At 52.8% G+C, this 18,477-nt stretch overlaps 1 protein-coding gene across 1 annotated transcript; it reads right to left on the reverse strand.

The window, feature by feature from the left end:
• Positions 1-258: 258 nt before the first annotated feature.
• ano5b (anoctamin 5b) lies at positions 259-16,422 on the reverse strand. Its single transcript, XM_086144494.1, has 20 exons — positions 16,243-16,422; positions 11,230-11,300; positions 10,064-10,171; positions 7,975-8,043; positions 7,550-7,834; positions 7,310-7,429; positions 6,841-6,956; positions 6,605-6,739; positions 5,985-6,090; positions 5,762-5,822; positions 5,296-5,447; positions 5,128-5,202; positions 4,830-5,055; positions 4,558-4,736; positions 4,352-4,449; positions 4,009-4,139; positions 3,663-3,868; positions 3,350-3,537; positions 1,908-2,013; positions 259-1,810 (listed from the first exon to the last, which is right to left on the reverse strand). The coding sequence occupies exons 1-20, from the start codon at positions 16,319-16,321 to the stop codon at positions 1,586-1,588; spliced, it is 2,736 nt and encodes a 911-aa protein (XP_086000620.1). The 5' UTR covers positions 16,322-16,422; the 3' UTR covers positions 259-1,585.
• Positions 16,423-18,477: the final 2,055 nt, after the last annotated feature.

Raw genomic sequence — 18,477 nt, forward strand, 5'->3', positions numbered from 1 at the left:
AGACGTAAGATTTAAAGATTTAAAGATGAGACCGGAAGAAGGAGCGGCGCGCGGCCGTCCCATCTGTGGTTGTCGGGCGCCACCCGGCGGCCAGAGGCGGTACTGCACCCAGACGGGCTCCGGCGAAGAGGAACTTGGAAACTTAGAAACTTCTAGGTTTTAATGCTCACGGATTGATGATGGAAATGAACACACACACACGTGCGCGCGCACATACACGTCTGAGGGTAGGCTCCTCAAAGCAGACAGGAGGCAAGATCCTTAAGAAGCAGAGTTAAGGCTTTATTTGTCTGAAAGGACACGCTAGATATTTGACAGTTTCATGCAAGAACATAGAAGATAGTAGGTTCACATTCATAGAGGCCCTGAGGTCAGAGCTCGGCCTGCTCCGAGGCCAGGGAACCGAGGAAGAGCTGCGCTCCAAAGGCCGTGTGTGATTCAGAAGATAAAAAGCCCTGTTTGTGATCGACACCCGCAAAGAGCTACGGCCTCTTTGCCCTCCAGAGGAGATCCGGACGATCGGCGTCCCTAAACCAAGGAACTCCACCGGACGAGGGGCCGAGATCGCGCGGAGTCGTGTCGGGACGAACGAAAACCAACACGGAGGTTTTGCAAGAGGCCGCGGCACCGACGTCTGAAGGTTCTTTGGTGTGAAGTCTTCTCAGGTCCCTACTCGCGTTTGCAGGTAAAGATCCCCTCATGCGCTCATCACACATCCGCTTCTTCTTTCCATGAGACGGTAAGAATGGAGACTCGGGTCTTCAGAAAGGGTCTGACCCTAACCCTAACCCTGGGTGTCACGGGAAGCTGGGGTGTTTCGTGAGCCTCCGGCTCCCGCGGGTGCTGAAGCTTCCTGTCGCTGTATTTAAGGAGTGAAGTAGCAGGACGACTGCAGTATCACAGAGGTACTCGGGTTTCGCCCGACGGAGATGAAGTCCACCTCTGGGCTGAAGAGCGACGAAGGTATCTCGGGTCACATGGAGGTGTGGCGGGTGAAGTCCTTCATGTATCACATCTTTAATAGTCAAAATCTGAGTACCTTTACTTCCCATCAACAGTTAAATGACAGATAATAAGATCAGAGAACATCATCCACTGGACAGCAGACAAAGATCGGAGGAGCTCTTTCCTTCTGGCGGAGCTTCTCCTCAGAAGAATCACATGCAGGGGATACATGGAATATTAAGACGGGTCACGAGACCAAGAAGACACATGGTGAGCAGATGTGGACAGAGGAGGAGCTACGAGAAGCTGCAGGCACATTTGGGCTGATGGCCTCCCCACCTCCTGCCATCCATCCGTCCGTCCGTCCGTCCGTCCGCCCGTCCGTCCGTCCGTCCGTCCGTCCCTCCATCCATCCATCCACCCATCCATCCATCCGTCCCCTGGGCCATCGGACTCGTACACTTCAAGGCTGATATCACAACGATTTCTACATTGGGAGATCCTAATATAGGAGAACATGGCAGCGGACCACTCCAAGGAAAGACCGGTGACTCTTTTGCATCGGAGAAGCCCTTGCACACGATGTTCTCAGCAGGTCACACAGAAGGTCACCAACGTCTGTTCTTCTCTACTGACGTGGCTACAAGCATTCGGACAGAACTTCGTACTTGTCGGGCGGCGGGTCCGGCTCCGAGGTAGGCTCCGTGATGAAGCTAGCACTCAGTTGGAGCTTCAGCTTCTCCACCTCGTAGTTGTGAAGGTACTCCTGAGTCAGGAACCGCTCCCGTTTGATTCGTGCCTTAACATCTGACGGGACGTCCGGGATCATCCACGCCACGAAGAACTTGACCACGAAGACCACGTGCTGCAAGAGGACAGCGGACACACGGTCACTGGGGAATGTGAAAAAAACGGTCCTCTGCATTTTCTCCAGACGGTTAGCGAGGAGAAACGTCTCCGACCTCCATGCTGATGATGAAGGCCATCTTGGCTGCCAGGATGTGCCAGAACTGCATGGTGTGCTTGTGTTCACTCTGGTGGCCGGAGGGGTAGCGGTAGTCTCGGTACCTGAGGAGAACCAGAGTTGGACTCGGACAAAGACATAGCAGGTCTAGAGTCACAACCTTCCAGTCTGGAGTCAGAACCTTCGAGTCTGGAGTCAGAACCTTCAAGTCTGGAGTCAGAACACTTCAGTCTGAGCCTTCAAGTCTGAATGTCGGAGTCTGAGGTTCTTGTCAAGTGAGGGACGCGCAGGCAAATATCTTGGAAGAATGAATCTCTGAAGTTTTTTGACATAATTTAAATCCACATATAATTTAGTCTTCACTCCAAATGTGCGCTGGATGTTTAATCTCTATCTGGCAGCAAATGAACATGTACACCTCTAAAGATGTTCCTCGTTCCAGCAGGTGACTGGGTGGAAGCAGGGAGGAGACAGCTCCACCTGCTGGTCCCAGGACTCTGGTGCAGTGATGCTCTGGGACATTCTCAGTAGACCTGATGGAGGCCAAAGATGTTTTATTGGACACTCGGCGTGAGGCTAAGACAGGGAGGAGCACGGTTGACTCCCCCTCGCAGTAAGAAGGTCCCTGTGTTGGGATCCGGGTCTCGGGCTCTGGAACCAGCCCTCTCCAGCGCTGAGCCCGATCGAGCGGGTGAAAGATTCCACCCGTGGCTGATCGGGCCTCGTCGAGCGGAGGATAAGAGGAGTCCGCCGCCGGCCCTTCGCTGCCAGATTGTTGTTCCTCGCTTGTGCGCCGGCCCCTGCATTCTTTGTCTTACACCTCCAAGCCAGTTCCTGTCACTCCTGACGCCTTTAAACCCCTCAAGAGGCCCCGCCTCCTGAGTGTCCTTGCGTTTGGGCCAAGCGCAACTTCCCTAAACACGACACCAGGGTTGTTTGTGGCTCTGCCACAGATGTTTGGGAGGCTTCCTTCCAGAGTTCCCTCTAAGCTGCTCGCTTGTGCAGAGGCGCACTGCTCCAGCGTTCTCTGCGTACAGCAAATCTATGCTCGGCATGACATAAAATCCAAGCTGAACTGTAACTAAAATAAATGTGTTTGATTTATTTTTTAGCTGAAATGCGTTCGGCTGTGCTGTGCACAGAGAACGCTGGAGCGGTGCGCGGCTTAGCGGGAACGTTGCTTCCAGCCTTCCTTTTACCCCTTTTACCCCTTGAAAAGCCCACGCTTTGGTTCCTGCTCTGAGCGTCGCTTCCTGGCCTGCGAAGGTCTCGCTACCATTAGGTTTGTGGAGGAGGAGCAGCTGTCACAAAGGTCCTACGCCTGCGGACTCTGAAGCCTCAGGTCTTGTTTCCAAATGAGTCGAGCATTTGTCGCCGTCTGTCTGGAGTCCAGTCATGGGACCCGACTCCCCGCCCGGGTCTCGAACGCCCTTCCGGTACCTGCAGGTGGTGGTGGAGTTGTCGAACCAGAGGTCCCGCTCCTCGGGCATGTTCTGGTCCTGGATCTGCGAGATGTTGTAGATGGAGAGGCTGTTGTTGACGTAGCCCCTCATGGAGTTGTCCTTGCTGTAGGCGTACAGGTAGACCATACGGGGAATCATGTCCGAGGTGAACGCCATGATGAACGCCTGGATCAGATGAGCACAGGCGGTCACCGCTTTAGTGCCACAGGAGACACGGCCCTCGCGCCTTGATGAACAGGCAGAAACGAAGAAACCACAGTGAAGTTCACGTGTTTGTCAAACCCACTCACGTTGGTAACCACGGACAAAATGGCCACCGCATTCAGGATCTCCTGCCAGGCTCCGATGCTTCGCGCCTTGGACGCCACGGGCCGTCTGAATTGGGTGGTGAACTTCCAAGCATCCACACGGATCTCCAGGATGTTGTTGAAGAGGGCCAGGAGAGGAGCCAGAGGGAACGAGGCCACAAAGAGAGTGATGAAGCCAAACTGGACCACTGAGAAGAAGGACGGAGAGGGGCAGGACATGAAGAGGCGGATGTCCGTAGAGAACATTGAACATCACCCCATTCCATCCTGAGTCAGGTCTCCACCGATCAAACGTAAACTTCATGAGTCAAAGAAGACAGAACCAGACCCATCTCAAGGTACTCGTAGAACAGGCCCAACTGGCTGAAGTTCTGCAGGACATGGTCCTGCTCCCAGCGGCTGGAATGGGTTTCAGGATGGTGCCGTCCCCGGCGGCTGCTCCACCAGTTCCGCATCAACCTGAGGAGAAGAAGGCGCAGACATCACGTGTCTGCACATCAGCGTTCTGTACGGGGTGCATGGACATCATTCGGGTACACACACACACACACACACACACACACACACACACACACACACACACACACACACACACAGGTCTGGGCCGGACCCAACACCTTCTCACCAAAGGTGTTTCTTTGGGTACCGACCCATCTGAAGGCTGGACTTACGGCAGCAGGGCCTCCTGGATGTTCCCCGCCAGCTGCTTTCCCGCCATGACGATGACCAGCTGTGTGGTGAGCTCGATGAGGCAGCCGCCGGGGTCGCACTGGGAGGACAAGGCCCGCAATTAGCCTCGGAGAACATTGGAACACAGAGGAACGTCCGCGGACGGCGACTCGTTCCCCTGGTCACTAAGCACTTCCAGAAGACCCACCTCCTCGTTCCTCAGTCGGCTCTCACTCCCAAACATGTAGGAATACACACCGGGGTAACCCACAAACTTCCCTTTGAAGAAGGCCACGTAGAAGCAGGAGGAGTAGTAGTTGACGAACTGGAAGAGAAACATCTTCATGGTCAGCCGGTTCTCGTACTCCAGGTGAGTCTTGGGAATTTCTGCCGGAAGATCAGGAGATCGGAAGCTTGAACACAAATTGCAAATTTCTCTAATTGTCTCTGGTGCCTCAGAGCGCGGTCGGTCCACTCTACCCATGTCCGTGATCCAGATGGCCACCCTCTCGTAGAAGAAGTTGAGAATCATGATGATGATGAAGTTGATGCAGGAGGCGGTGACAGAGGTGGCCAGCTGGGGCGTGATGAACCTGCCCACCACTTGGATTTTCCTCATGGGGTCTTTGATGATGCTGGCGAAGGCGGCGTAGACGGCCAGCCGGTAGGCGATGACCCCGGTGATGCAGGCCACGATCAGAGATATCTGTGGAGAACACACGGTCTGAAGCTATGAGGGACCCCCGGAAAGGTTCACGCACACCGGACATGTCCTCACCCAGAAGATGACGGTAGTTCCAGACAGGCAGAAGCGAGCACACTTGCTAGTGAGGGGAAGATACGGCTCCATTTCCTGGAGGACGGTGTACAAGAAAGTTTAAAACAGTTAGAAAATCTCTCTCAGTGAATGCTTTTGGCATGGTCCATGGTCTAGCTTCAGGAGCACCTGAGTGATTTTATTGAGTCTCCTGTTGGTGCATCTGATCTCAAACTCTGGTCTGATTTGAAGCTGCTGCTGCTCCTCTTCGAAGTCCACCAGGTCCCATTCGTACTCCAGCCGGGCCTGACGCCGCTTCCAGAATTCCAGAAACAAAGTGACTGCAGATGTGGAGAAATGAGACACATCAGAGGCTCCATCTTTGTCCAGAGGCTAACACCTCCAACCAGAAGCAGACTCAGATCACATTTCTTCTCAACTGGAAGCCAATGCCACCAATGAAATCACAGATCACTCCTCCCAGGTCCACGCAGCAGGCCGCCCTGCCGCCCCGGCCTACAGACTGCTCGCCAAGCCCTCGGCATATGCGGTGGACCATGATGGTGCTGGCAGGCAGATCTGGATGAAGCTTGACGCTTCGGTGTGAAAGGGGTCCAGGTTAATCACAGAAAGGGAGGCTCAGACTAAAACTCACCCCAAATCCCCATAAATATGGCGAAGAACACCGTGCCCTTGTTGTCAAACAGATGGGATTGCTGGAAGGGAGAAGATCCAAAGTGGTAAACGACTTGGAGGAAATATGGCGACATATTGGCAACAGCGGGGCGTCTCACTCCGGGGCCATTAAAGGAGGACAATCAGTGTACAGAAGGTAATCGCTTAGAAAGCGGCATCCGACAGGAGGTGAGAGATCCTACCCAGGAGGAGAGACATGTGGAGTTGAGCTTCCAGAAGGAGCACTTCTTATCACACAGAGGACACATGACAATACTGCCTCCAACATCAGCATCACAGATCTCCTTACTGAAAGACAAGAAACACTCTGTCACATACTTGGAAATGATACCTCCTGACAGTCTCACACTTGGACAGGGTACCTTCTGAGAGTCTTATCCTTAACAACAGTACCTTCTGGCAGGCTAACAGTACCTTCTGAATATTTGGTGTCGATGACAGTCAAACGCTGCTCTTTCATTTGAGCAGAATTGTCTGACTCGGTCCGTAAACTACTGCTCTCTCCTGAATTTTGGACCTCTGGGTTTCGAATGTTTGACCAGCGTCAGACCTCTAGTCTGGACTGAGGGGGGTTGAGGTCTGACGCTGTGGAACCTCCAGAAGGTTCTGACTGACAAATGGGCTGGATCAGGGAATGTGGGCCAGTGCCTCAGCAGATCTGATGACCAGGTGCCTACAGAACCCGGGTACAGTGAGGAGGCCACAGGGGCAAGTGTTTTCACGAGGCGGTATCGTGTCCTGTGCCAAAGGGCCTCTGCTCTTCTGGTGGAAGACAGGCGTGTGATCCTGCCATCTCACCCACCTGGATATGTTGTCGTCATAGCTCAGGACTCCATAGGTGAAGCACAGGAGGCCCATGACGGCTGCAAAGAAGAGCATCTCCGTGTAGAAGCCCAGCCAGGCAAAGTAGATCCCGATCTTTTCTCCGTAATATTTCCTGCAAGCGGAGTTGGACTTTATCATCGAGCCGAACGCCGTAACTCCATACTGTATCACGTGGCTGAGGAGAGGCGGAGCCAGTTGCTGCTGGCAGACAACCTGATGAGGTTCAGAGGCTGCTCCTTGTAGAAGCAGAGGAATCTGGCCCAGTGCTTGTACAGGTTGTAGCGCTCGCTCTCACACTCTCCGTTTCGGGCACTCTTCCAGTAACGACACTGAAAGGAGAAGGAGAAGTCCTTCCTTGGTCTCAAACATACCTGTTCAACGGGTTTCAGGAGCCTGTCAGCTGCGCATATTGAGGTTTGAATATCTCAGAGTACTTCACAAAGCGGTGCTCCCTCCAGCAAGGACTCCAGAATCAATTTAAATCTGTACACTTGCCTCGAATAGCAGGAGGGTCGACGTCCAATGAGGGGCACGCCGGAGAACCTCGTTCTAAAGTACAAGGGTCTGCGACTGTGCTGTAATTCTGTTGCAGCAGCGCAATGCGCTGCGCTTTTCGGCGTACCCCAATACCCAAGTCACTCACACTGAAATGTTTCACGCCCTCTCTTCAAATCTCACTTACATCGTGGAGGGGGAAGGCGGCTGCATACGTCCCGTTGCTCAGCAACCTCTTGATTCCTGTCTTGTCTCTGTCTTTGCGTCCCTCTTTGTAGTACGGACACCGAGCCAGGATGTAGAACACCTGGAGGCAGACGTTCAGACCGCAGTCCGGATCGTTCCACATCACCCGTTTGAACACGTGGAGAGACATGAAGGTGCCCACGTGTCGCCCGATTAGAAGGGAGGATATTGAAACACTCACTATTCTGTTTCTCGTGGAGGGCGGGAAGAAGGTCTCCTTGTCCTGGATGAGGAAGAAGTCTGTCTTGGTCTTGTCGAAGGGATGGGTGAAGTAGTCCGGCTGCGGGCGCATGATGCGCTCCGGCAGGCGCACGGGACGCGAGAGCCATTCCAGTGGGACGTCCTGGGCGTGGGGTATGTCGCTGGCCTTGAAGGGAACCTTGATCTTCAGGACATCTGCATAGGTGGCCAGAACATCCCAGGGGGCGTGGATCTTCAAAAAGTATGTTTTTTGGTCTTTGGATTCCTGTCGACGGAGAAGAAGAGCGAGGGCGGGGTCACGACTGTGTGAGGAGACGGTGGAAGTGAACGGTCCGAAGGATATCACTGTGTGCCTCCACATTCTGTCCGCTAGGTGGCAGGAGTGCGCCGCACTTGAATTCTCACCGATTTGTCTTCGGTCTCCAGCTCCAACCCCGCCTTCTCCAGGTTGGCCTCGAACTCCCTCCTCCTCTCCTGAGCACAAAGACAAACGCACAAATCCAGTCTCAGCACCTTTTCCTCCTCCAACAAGAGGAGCTCAACAGGGAGACGGCGAGGAGGGAAGAACAAGAGGAAGCAGGAGGAGAAGATGAAGAGGACACAGACTTGTCAAACCTGAGCTGTGTGTAAGAGGAACTCTGCAAGGAACCTAGAACTGTTTCTGACTGGATGCAGAACCTTCAGCTTCTGTTTCTGGTTGTTTCTTCTTTGGAAAACAGCAAAAGTGGCGGATTCTCAGGAGAACCTGGAGTCTAAATTGGAACGGGGCACTAAGGCTTTCGCTTCTTCAGAGAGCCACCTCTGAGGCAAAGCCTCCACGCAGATCTTCATCAGAGCTGCACCTCCACCTGCAGACACGACTTCTCAGGAACATGAACATTAGAAGTTCACCTCCTGAAATGGTTTCCTTCAGACGTGAAGGAGACCAGCTGTCCTCCCGCAGGCCAGCTGGGGCCGTCACCCAAACCAGCACTGACTAACCCAAACTAGATCATACTGACCAAACCAGCCCTCTGTATTTCACGTCCTGAAGCCGTCCCTGTCTCTGCTCAAAGTGACCACCAGGTGGAGGTAGAGGACACTGCCGCCCCTCTTTGTCTCCTGACCCGGTGGATCTCCTCTGAGGGCCGGTTTCCTTTGGAGCCATGAGAACTCTGGTTTCCATTCCACCCCTCCAGCTGTGTCCTACAGCTTCTACCTCCAGCTCGTCCCACCTCCTGAAGGAGCCCCCTCTCCTCCACAAACCCGAAGCAGTTTACCCAGTGACTGGGCGGTGGGTCGACCAGGACGAGCCCGGCCCTTTGCCGGGTCAAGGACAACCAGGTTACAGGTTCTTCTTGGAGACCTAAATCCATCTGGCAGCTGGATCACATTCAAATCGCTATTTGACTTTTTAATTCCTCTCCCTTCAGCCGCAGGGAATCTCAAAATCTTAAACCATCAAAAAAATCTCACCCACTTACTGTAAATCGTAATAATTTATCTGTACATATATTCATAACTGTATTTTTTCATACTCTTGTGCACTCCTTATCTTTCACCTGGTACTGAAGACCTTAAGACACTTAAGAGCAGGGGTGGGCAAACTTTTTGGCTCAGGGGCCGCATTGACTCTTATAATTTGACAGATGGGCCGGGTCAGCACAAGATACTATACATATAAAAAAAAACGCATTTGTTCACAGGACATATCAAACTCACCGACATTTGTCTGAACATTGTCTGACATTTGCTTTGAAAATACAACCAGCTTGGTTTTGAAGGCTCTGACGTTTGGTGGCATTTCATGCACAAACCAGTTTTTCCCTTGTAGTTTCACGTGCAGCTCATTCATGTGTGTCAGGATGTCCACAGTAAAGGCTAAATCACAGAGCCCATCGGTGTCGTTCAGCTGTTCTCAAGAAGCTCCAAAAATGAAATGATCTCCTGTTTGAGCTCCCACATTCATTGATCCAATCATTCAATCGTTCACATCAAGTATGAATTCTGTACCAATCTTTGGTGGGCCGGATAAGAAAAGACCAACGGGCCGGATGTGGCCCGCGGGCCACAGTTTTCCCAACCCTGCTTTATAGCCTTGACTTGTTATTTAGACACTTTATAGTTTTATTTGTATTTCTTATTCTTCCCCCTTTTTTATACTGTTTATACAATTTCCTGCTATTATTTATTATTGTTATGTTTTACTTGAAACTGGCACAACAATTTCCTTCGGGATAAATAAAGTTGTTCTTATTCTTATTCTTGAGCGGAGAGGAGGAAGAAGCAAGCGCGAGATGTTTATGGAGCACCTTCCATCCAAGCGCTGAAGAAGTAAAGCATGTCAGGAGGAGAAAGCCATGGAACAAAGACACGCACATTTACTACTTCATTTCCGTCTTTCTGCGTTCTCACTTCCTCTTTGAGGAACCTTGGATTCCTGCTCCATAGACGATTGTGTAATAGGTGAAGGTGGCCTTCAGAGGGCCGAGCTCCAAAGGCCACCATGTCTCACCTGCTTCTTCTCTCCATCTTTGTCGTCCACATACGACAGGACGAAGTCGATCCTCCGCAGGCCGTCCTTGAAGAAGACCGTGTCCTTGTTGAGATGGAGCTTCTCGGTCTGCAGGAGGTTATCAGAGAAGCAGCTTTCAACAAACACACAGACAAACAGGAGATGATTTACAGAAGATGCTATTCGGCCGATTAGAGCGCCACCGCTGGAGGTCGGGGAGAAGGTAGAGCGGCCACGAAGAGGACAGAGTCAGGTGGGAGGAGCCCTGGACCTCATGAAGGGGACAGAACCAGGAGAGAAGAGGCCTGGAGTTCACAAGGAGGACAAAACCAAAGAAGCTCTGGACTTCATGCGGTCATTATATGCTTTTTCACCAACGATGGCTGCAGGAGAAGGAGAGAGAGTTGTGGTTTGTGTTCCCAGAAACCCTGACATTGGGTTTTGGTTTTGGAAGATTCGCAGGCGTTGGGATGATGAACCTCGTCCTTCTGCGCCATCGTTTCCACAGAACCACCACTTTCCTGTTGACGATCTGAGCGGGGAGCGGATACGAGACAGAGCGAGATGAACTGGAACACCAGCCCATTTACCTTCCAAGAAGACTTTCCCACCCAACGCTCAGAGCTGAAGGACCTGCTGAACTGAACCCCCACCCCCGACAGCAGGGTGAAGGGTTCAACTGTGGGTGAGTCACCACAGGGGTGGAGATGAACCAAGCAAAGGCAACGTTCTATCAAGCATGAAGGGATGAGTGAAGGCTCAGCAGATCCTCAGCGACAGCAGGACGTTTAATCTGGTCTCCTTCTCCACAAGAGCTCTTTGACTCACAGGTCTTGTGACTCTGTGGTGTTTGTGTGTGTGTGTGTGTGCGTTTGTGCGTGTGTGCGTGTGTGTGTGTGTGTGTGTGTGTGTGTGTGCGTGTGCGTGTGCGTGTGTGTGTGTATGCGTGTGAGTGGGGGAGCTGAAAAATGTCACCACAGCTGAGGAAATCACACGACTTGAAGTGGCTGCAGAGCAGAAGACAAGCTGCTGCCCTGCAGAACGCTGCGACAAGAACTTCTCCAGTGGCGGTCAAACAGAAGAAGAGGATCATGGCGGATGTGTGTGTGTGTGTGTGTGTGTGTGTGTGTGTGTGTGTGTGTGCGTGTGCTGATGCTGGATCTGACCTCCTGCTCCGTCTGCTCCGGCGATGTTTCCCTCTCAAGTGGCGAACTGATGCCGTTTCCATCCTTTTCAGCTGAAGGTGATAGACAAGAGATATTCAGGAGGTTCAGGCCCTCTCGTGGTTCAAGGAACCACGGACAGGAGACCACGCACACAGACACAGCAGGTCAGGAGGAGCAACACCATGTAGCACATTTGTATGTGAGATCCCAGAAGGTGGACTCTGGTCTGAATCACTTGTGTTCAGATGACGATGTTTCCATAATAATAACACGGGAGGTCTTCGCTTGGCGACGAGCTCGGTTAACGACGGCTCTGGCCATAATGTTAAAATATGCGTGGAATGTGCTGGCAGGGGAGTTGTGATATAATCCATCCATTTTCTGCCCCTTATCCTGCACTCGGGGTCTGGGGATGCTGCAGCCTCTCAGCTGCCATGGGCAAGAGGCGGGATCCACCCTGGACTGGTCGGTCCAAAGCAGGGCCACAAGTTCAGACGCTCAGTCACTCACTCATTCGGAGCAGTTTTTCCCAATTTTTGCACGTTTTTGGACTGCGGAAGGAACCCGGGGAACCCGGAGGAACCCACGCGAAAGGTCCCTTCGTGGGAATCTGACCGGGGTCCTTATGTGCCGCGAGGCCAAAGCGCTAACCGCTGCGCCTGTGCTGCGCCATAATAATAATAATGATAATAAGGATGACGATAGTAGTCCATTTTATTAATAAGCACCTCGAAGACCTTTAAAATTAGAGAGGTCATCAGGGACCTGACGGCGCCTCGGTGGAGCACGGCCTCCGGATGCTAAGACAGTTCTTCATATTCTCTTTCTTTATTTGCATCTGCGAAGCCGGGCTGCCTGACGTGAACAACCGTTCGCCTCTGCGAGGCCGACGGCGGCTCTCCGGCTCGGGGGAATGCGCCGGGAAGCATGGCTCCGCCTCTCTTTATTCTGAGCGCTGCAAACGTGTCGCTTCCTGTGGGGGAGGCTGAAACCTCCGAGAGGAGGAGGGGCGGGCGGCCTGGCATGCTGCGGTGCCAGAAGGCCCGCCCCTCCTCCAGACCCTGACGACCAGCCTCTCCCTGGATACCAGCCTCTGACGGACGGCGGCGTCAGCCAATCGGAGGCCGGGATCCGCGGGGGACCCGGCGGGGGCCCGTGCGAACCCGTGCGAGATCTGCGACACCACAGGAATCCACCACATGGCCTTTTACAGAAATATTTCTATCAGACTCGTGGGAAGCCCCCCCCCGTCTCACAGTGGGCCAGTTGGTTATCAGAGGCCGGTCTGAGCAAACAGAAGCAAACGGACGCTTTGAGCTGCAGTTACATGAGGCGAGGGGAGGGGAGGGCTGGCCCGGCGTTCGACATCAAACACAGAGCGTCTCGCCCGCCGCAGAAGTACTGTCTCCACGGTGAAGATGAATGACCTCGGAGTAAGACGGCGAGCTGTCGACTGAAGGTCCGTCCGGAACCGGCCGGATCCGCCGAGCAGCGATCCGCCCGGCGGCTCCCGGCTCGAACTCCGCCCAGGGATTCAGTCGGAAAGCGCAGAGGAGCTCCTGCGGTCCATCAGGCGTGACAGGGGCCACGGACGTCACGTCAGGTTGGCCTCTATCTCTGGAGCCAGGCTTCCTGTCCGTCCGTGGACCATCCATAATGGCATCCATGATGGCCACATCGGCCAGATATGAGTGTTTCTCCTACGGCCGTCACCCCAGTTACAAACCTCCGGAGGCCCCTTAGGAGGCCTTAACAGGACCACCGTTCCAGGTTCTCTCGGGGTTGAGGACTTGGAAACTGTATCTTTGCAAATAGACGAAGAGGCCAGGTTTCCTGCATGTTATAATAATCTGCTGCTTCACCATCAGAGATGACAAAGAACATTGGCTGTTTCCTGTGAGGAGCAGTGGAACATGAAGATTACTGTGTCCAGTCTGGTCCTTGTGACTTCCCCTTTGTTCGGTGCCACTTCTCCTAATTCCTCCTTCGGAAGTCGAAGCAAAGGCTCTTCTGTCACTGTTCTGTCACCGCTCTCCTTCTGCCTTGTACCGTGGAGCTTTTCCCCCTGACCTTCACACCGTGATCGTTCTACTTAACGTTCTCCGAGCCGCTAATCTGTCAACTCCCTCACGTCTAGACTTCCCCGCAAAGACAGAGCCCCTTCTCCTTGTCGAGACCTTCTGGAGCGGGTCTTTACGGTCCGTGGACGTTCTCGTCTCAGCCGTGGCTGTTTGCTTGTTTGTCAGATGTGAAGTCCCGGCTGAGCGAAGGCACGAAGACACCGGCGCTGAGGGCGTGAAGGCTATATTTACATTTCCATGACATCATGGATGTAAAAGCCAGCCTGAAGGCCCTGAACAATGCGGGAGAGGATACGCTGACGCGCCTCCATAGTCGACATCCCAGAAGAAGAGGAGCGTCGAGTTCTCGAGGTCGGTCCAAGTCCTGGGAATGGGTCTCCGTCTTTCAAAGGTCTCGGCCTCGGCCATCGTGGTGTCCAGATGTTTGAAGCAGACCCCAGACCCGTGGATGGAGTCCCGTGGAGAGATGAAGGCCGGCGTTTTTCATTCACCCGCCCTCGCTCTGAGGAGGTGGTGGAGGAGGAGGAGCAGCGGAGAGGTCCACTACTCTTTTAGTCGCAATAGAGGCTTCTTTAAACCTCAGAAAAGAAACCAGCAATAACTGCTCAGATCCCAAACAGGATCTAGCAGCTAAGTGAGACATTTGGCATTGAATTGAATTTCTCCTGATTCATCTCCATGTCTCCTGAAGGATCTCTGTCCTGGTTGCTGCCATTAGTCCAGGCCAAAGATGGACTCCGGTGGGAATGGGGTAAGGAGACAGGGGTCTTCCTCCATCCATGGACACCAAAAGCATGTTCGTGTGTTTTTAAAGCCGAAAAGAACGTTTCTGACGAACAAACCAAGTTCTGAGCTATGGAGGATGAGAGCGCTTCCTTCACCAGAGGTTAGAAGACTAAAGATGTTTAGAAGGTGAAGATCACTGTGCGGTAAGACAGCGCCGAGCTGCAGAATAACACCATGACATCCATCTGCCACGGTACGAAGCCCTGGAGGTTCTTTAACACGCAGAGGAGTTGAACTTGTTTAGAAGAGCCAGGAGGTCAGCGGCATGTCGATGGTGGCTGAGGCGGAGGAGTCACAGACTGGTTTCAGAACGGACCAGAACGGACGACCACCGCCACCTCGCAGCGTCGGATGGGTTCCTGGTTCCTGGTTCCTGACCGGGACCCGAGTCTCTGCTCCTTTGAATGTCCCAGTCCTCCAAGGAGCTCTGGACTCGAAGGCCAACGGGGCCGCCGGAGGCCAGGGGAACTCTGAAACAGATCTTCTGTCCGTCCCCAGCAGAGCCTGCAGCTTTTTAATATCAAGCCTCTGTCAAAGGCATGATTCAATTACAGAGGCCTGTTTCCATGGCAACGCCCTGGCTCGCCGTCAAGGCTGGCGAGGAGCTGCCTTCATTAGGCAGCAGAGCACGGTTTCCTAAAAAGGAAGTCCAGCCCTGGAAACGACAACCTCGTCGGCCCAGCTCTTCGGTCAGGAACCAGAATTCGAGGTCCAGAAAGACACCGTCCAGGGAAGAGGGTCCGAGGAGATATCTCCTTTCTTCACAGGGCGTGCTCTGCTGAAGGACTGTTTGGGCAGGAGAAAAGACTGACGACAGACTCTGGCCTGATAAGGAACCCGACCGTGAGTCTATCAACCCCAGGCAGTAGACACAGGCAGGCCCTGATGAACCCTCGGCGGGAGGACTGGCAACCAACTGACGTGCACGCTGATCTCCGGCTCAGAGGAGCCACCTGGGATAAATAGGGTCTGAGATGAACACGTGAATATGTAGGACAGGGGTCGGGAGAAGGTGCAGAAACAACCACCTTCTTTTAACCATTCATTTGGAGACGAGAGAAAATGAGGCCCGTGGAGAAGAAGACGCCTTGGGTCCGCAAACAGATTCCCGGCCTTCAACAACAGTCCGAGGAACCCGAAGGTGGAGATTGAGGAAACTAAACTAGCGCGGCTCCTCGTGGTTCTCCTTGAGCTGCTCCGAGCCTGGGGAGCCCGCAAAACCCGCTCCGCCCCAAACATCTCATCTCATCTATCGCCTCCAGACAGACGCTCCAAGGCCCGGGTCGCCAAGGACCTCTGACCGCTGACCTTCAGGGTCAAAGACATAGGAGGAGGGCATGTCCATCGGCAGAGACAAAAGGAAAGAGGACATGAAGTTAGTCGGCGTGAGAGAAGAGGATGCAGAGCATTGGATGGAGGCAGATGATTGGCTGTGGAGCTCCTGGAAGGGCGCAGCCCAAAGGAGGAGGGGAGGCGCCCACGCCGCTCTCCTTGGAGACAGGCTGAACTTCTTCACCGGCGCGGTGGTCGGGTCTCCTCCAGGAGGAGGCAGCATGAAGAACATCAGCAGAAGAAGACTTAACCTGTTTTCTGACCACTGCAGACTGGTTAGGTCCTAATGAAGACAACCACCAGACCTCCAGAGGCACTGGAGAAGGTCCATTAGAGGAGCAACACACAGCTCAGGATGACAGGCAGACACTGATCTGACTCCACTTACACACACACACACAACACACACACATCACACGCATCACACACACACACACACACACACAGACAGACAGACACACACATACACATCACAACACAGACATACACAGACGCGCACACACACACACACACACACACACACACACACACAACACACACAAACACACACACACACACACACACACACACACACACACTGACACACACAAACACACACACACACAAACACACACACACACACACACACGCCTTAGAAGGTGAATGAGCCTCGAACTTCAGCCCAGACTCAGCGGAGGCCTAAAGCAGGGAATCGAACCCGCAACCCCACCGAACCCGAACCCCGACATCGTGATACGTTTGGCTCCGTGTGACCGGAACCGGAGTCCTGTCCTCATTCGTTGTGTTCCCTCCCGTGAGCCGGTGTCGGTCCTACCTGCGGTTCGAGCCTCCGCCGGATCGACCAGCTCGATCAGCGTTCGCTCCTCCGGCGTCCCCGCCATCCGCCTCGTCATCCCGGGGCAGCGCCGCGGAGCCGGCCGGGGGTCCGACGAGCCGACGGACGATCACTCACTGGGAGCCGGACTGCGCCTCGTGTCCTCCGCGTCCCGCCGGTTGTCAGTCCCGCGGAGCTGCATGGGGGGGGGGGAGAGGGGGGGGGGGCATAAAGATAAAGGGAGGGCGTGTTTGCTGCGGCTCAACGGATCCATTCCTTCAGGATCCATTCAGGATTACTTTACTCACAAAGTACGACCGAGATCTTCATTTGCTCTTCATTTGCTCTTCATCTGATCTTCATTTTATCTTCATCTGCTCTTCAGATCCTAAGATTATTATCATCTCTGAACACCTTCCGTTACTCCGGTACCGGGGGACGCCTGGTGGCCGCCACGGGTACTGCAGCCTGCACGGAAGAGAGAGTGAAAGAGTGAGTGAGCGTAAATGAGAGTGATAGAAAGTGTGTGAGAGAGTGAAAAAGTCTTCTTCTTCTCTTTTGGTCTTTTCCCTTCAGGTGTCGCCACAGTGAATCCACTTTCTCCATCTAGCCATATTCTCTTTATCCTCCTCTCTCACACCAACTACCTTCATATCTTCTCTCACTACGTCCATAAATCTTCTCTTTGGTCTTCCTCCAGACCTCCTGCCTGGCAGCTCCAATTCCAGCATCCGTCTACCAATATATTCTCTCTCCCTCCTCTGTCCATGACCCAACCATCTCAGTCTGGCCTCTCTGACCTTCTCTCCAAAACATCTAACATGTGCTGTTCCTCTGATAGACTCATTCCTGATCCTCTCCATCCTGGTCACTCCCAAAGAGAACCTCAACATCTTCATCTCTGCAACCTCTAGTTCTGCCTGCTGTCTTTTGGTCATTGTAACAGTTTCTAGTCCAAACATCATCGCTGGTCTCACCACTGTCTTGTGCACCTTTCCTTTTATTCTGGCTGAAAGTCTTCTATCACATAGTACCCCGACACTTTTCTCCACCCATTCCAACCTGCTTGGACCCGTCTCTTCACCTCTTTTCCGCACTCTCCGTTGCTCTGGACTGTTGACCCCAAGTACCTGAAAACCTCCAGCTTCTTGATCTCCACTCCCTGTAGCCTCACCGTTCCACCCGAGTTCCCCTCATTCACACACATATATTTTGTCTTGCTGCATCTAACTTTCATTCCTCTCCTTTCCAGAGCATACCTCCACCTCTCCAGATGTTCCTCTACCTGTTGTCTGCTCTCACTACAGATCACAATGTCATCTGCAAACATCATGGTCCATGGAGATTCCTGTCTAACCTCATCTGTCACCAATGCAAACAAGAGGGGGCTCAGAGCTGATCCCTGATGGACTCCCACCTCCACCTTGAACTCCTCTGTTACCCCTACAGCACACCGCACCACTGTCCCACAGCTAGCATACATGTCCTGCACCAGTCTAACATACTTCCCTGCAGTGACGTGCGGTGGTGAGGCACTGACGTCATCAGTCAGATTTACAAACATATGAACCCTACGGAGTAGCTTATTCACCATTTTACTGGCAGCAGTTAACGTGTTTTGTTTAAAATATCATATCGGCATTTTTTACATATACAAACTGAACAATAGAAAAAGCACATTAAAAAAAACCTTATTATCTCTTACCTTTACTTATAAATGAAGTCCATGTGCTGCTCCTTCAGAAGAAAAGCATCGGTAACTTGCTTGTAGAAATCGTCCTTATCTTTCTTCAGTTCTAAAAGTCTCTCTGTCTGAATAGAAATCACTGCCAGTGAAGACAGTCGTCTTTGATCGGTCCTGTGCCGACTGCATGTTTTGAGTCTTTTAAGTGCGAAGAACGAGCGCTCCACCGACGCTGTTGTTGCTGGAACAGTGACCACCAGCCGGAGCAACTTTGTCGCCTCAGGAACAGTTTCAATGAGATCCTTTTGGGCCAAAAAGTTGAGAAGCTGCCCAGGAGACTTGCAATTGTCCCTCACCATTTGTCAGCTATACAAACCTGATGAGATCCCCCTTTAGCTTCACAAAATCAAAGAATTTGGCATATTCTGACAGGCTCTGCAGTTTCGTGTCATCAAAATGTTGTGACATTTCACTGAATTTTGCGCAGTTCAACGATCCAAGGTAAGACAGCTAATGTTTTCCAAAATCTTACAGAACACTCGTTTTAATTC

The sequence above is a fragment of the Fistularia commersonii genome, chromosome 3 (assembly GCF_037954325.1).
Source record: "Fistularia commersonii isolate RoL2024-O1a breed Wild chromosome 3, RoL_Fcom_v1.0, whole genome shotgun sequence".
Taxonomy (NCBI): domain Eukaryota; kingdom Metazoa; phylum Chordata; class Actinopteri; order Syngnathiformes; family Fistulariidae; genus Fistularia; species Fistularia commersonii.

Bases quoted from the DNA above. Each gene is read 5' to 3' on its own strand.
- ano5b (XM_086144494.1), bottom strand. From the start codon at position 16,321: ATGACGAGGCGGATGGCGGGGACGCCGGAGGAGCGAACGCTGATCGAG. The intron at 6,740-6,840 runs GTTGTCTGCCAG...CTCCGCTTGCAG, and splicing joins CAGCCTCTGAACCTCATCAG to GAAATATTACGGAGAAAAGA. The intron at 5,823-5,984 runs GTAGGATCTCTC...TCTCCCTTCCAG, and splicing joins CCACATGTCTCTCCTCCTGG to CAATCCCATCTGTTTGACAA.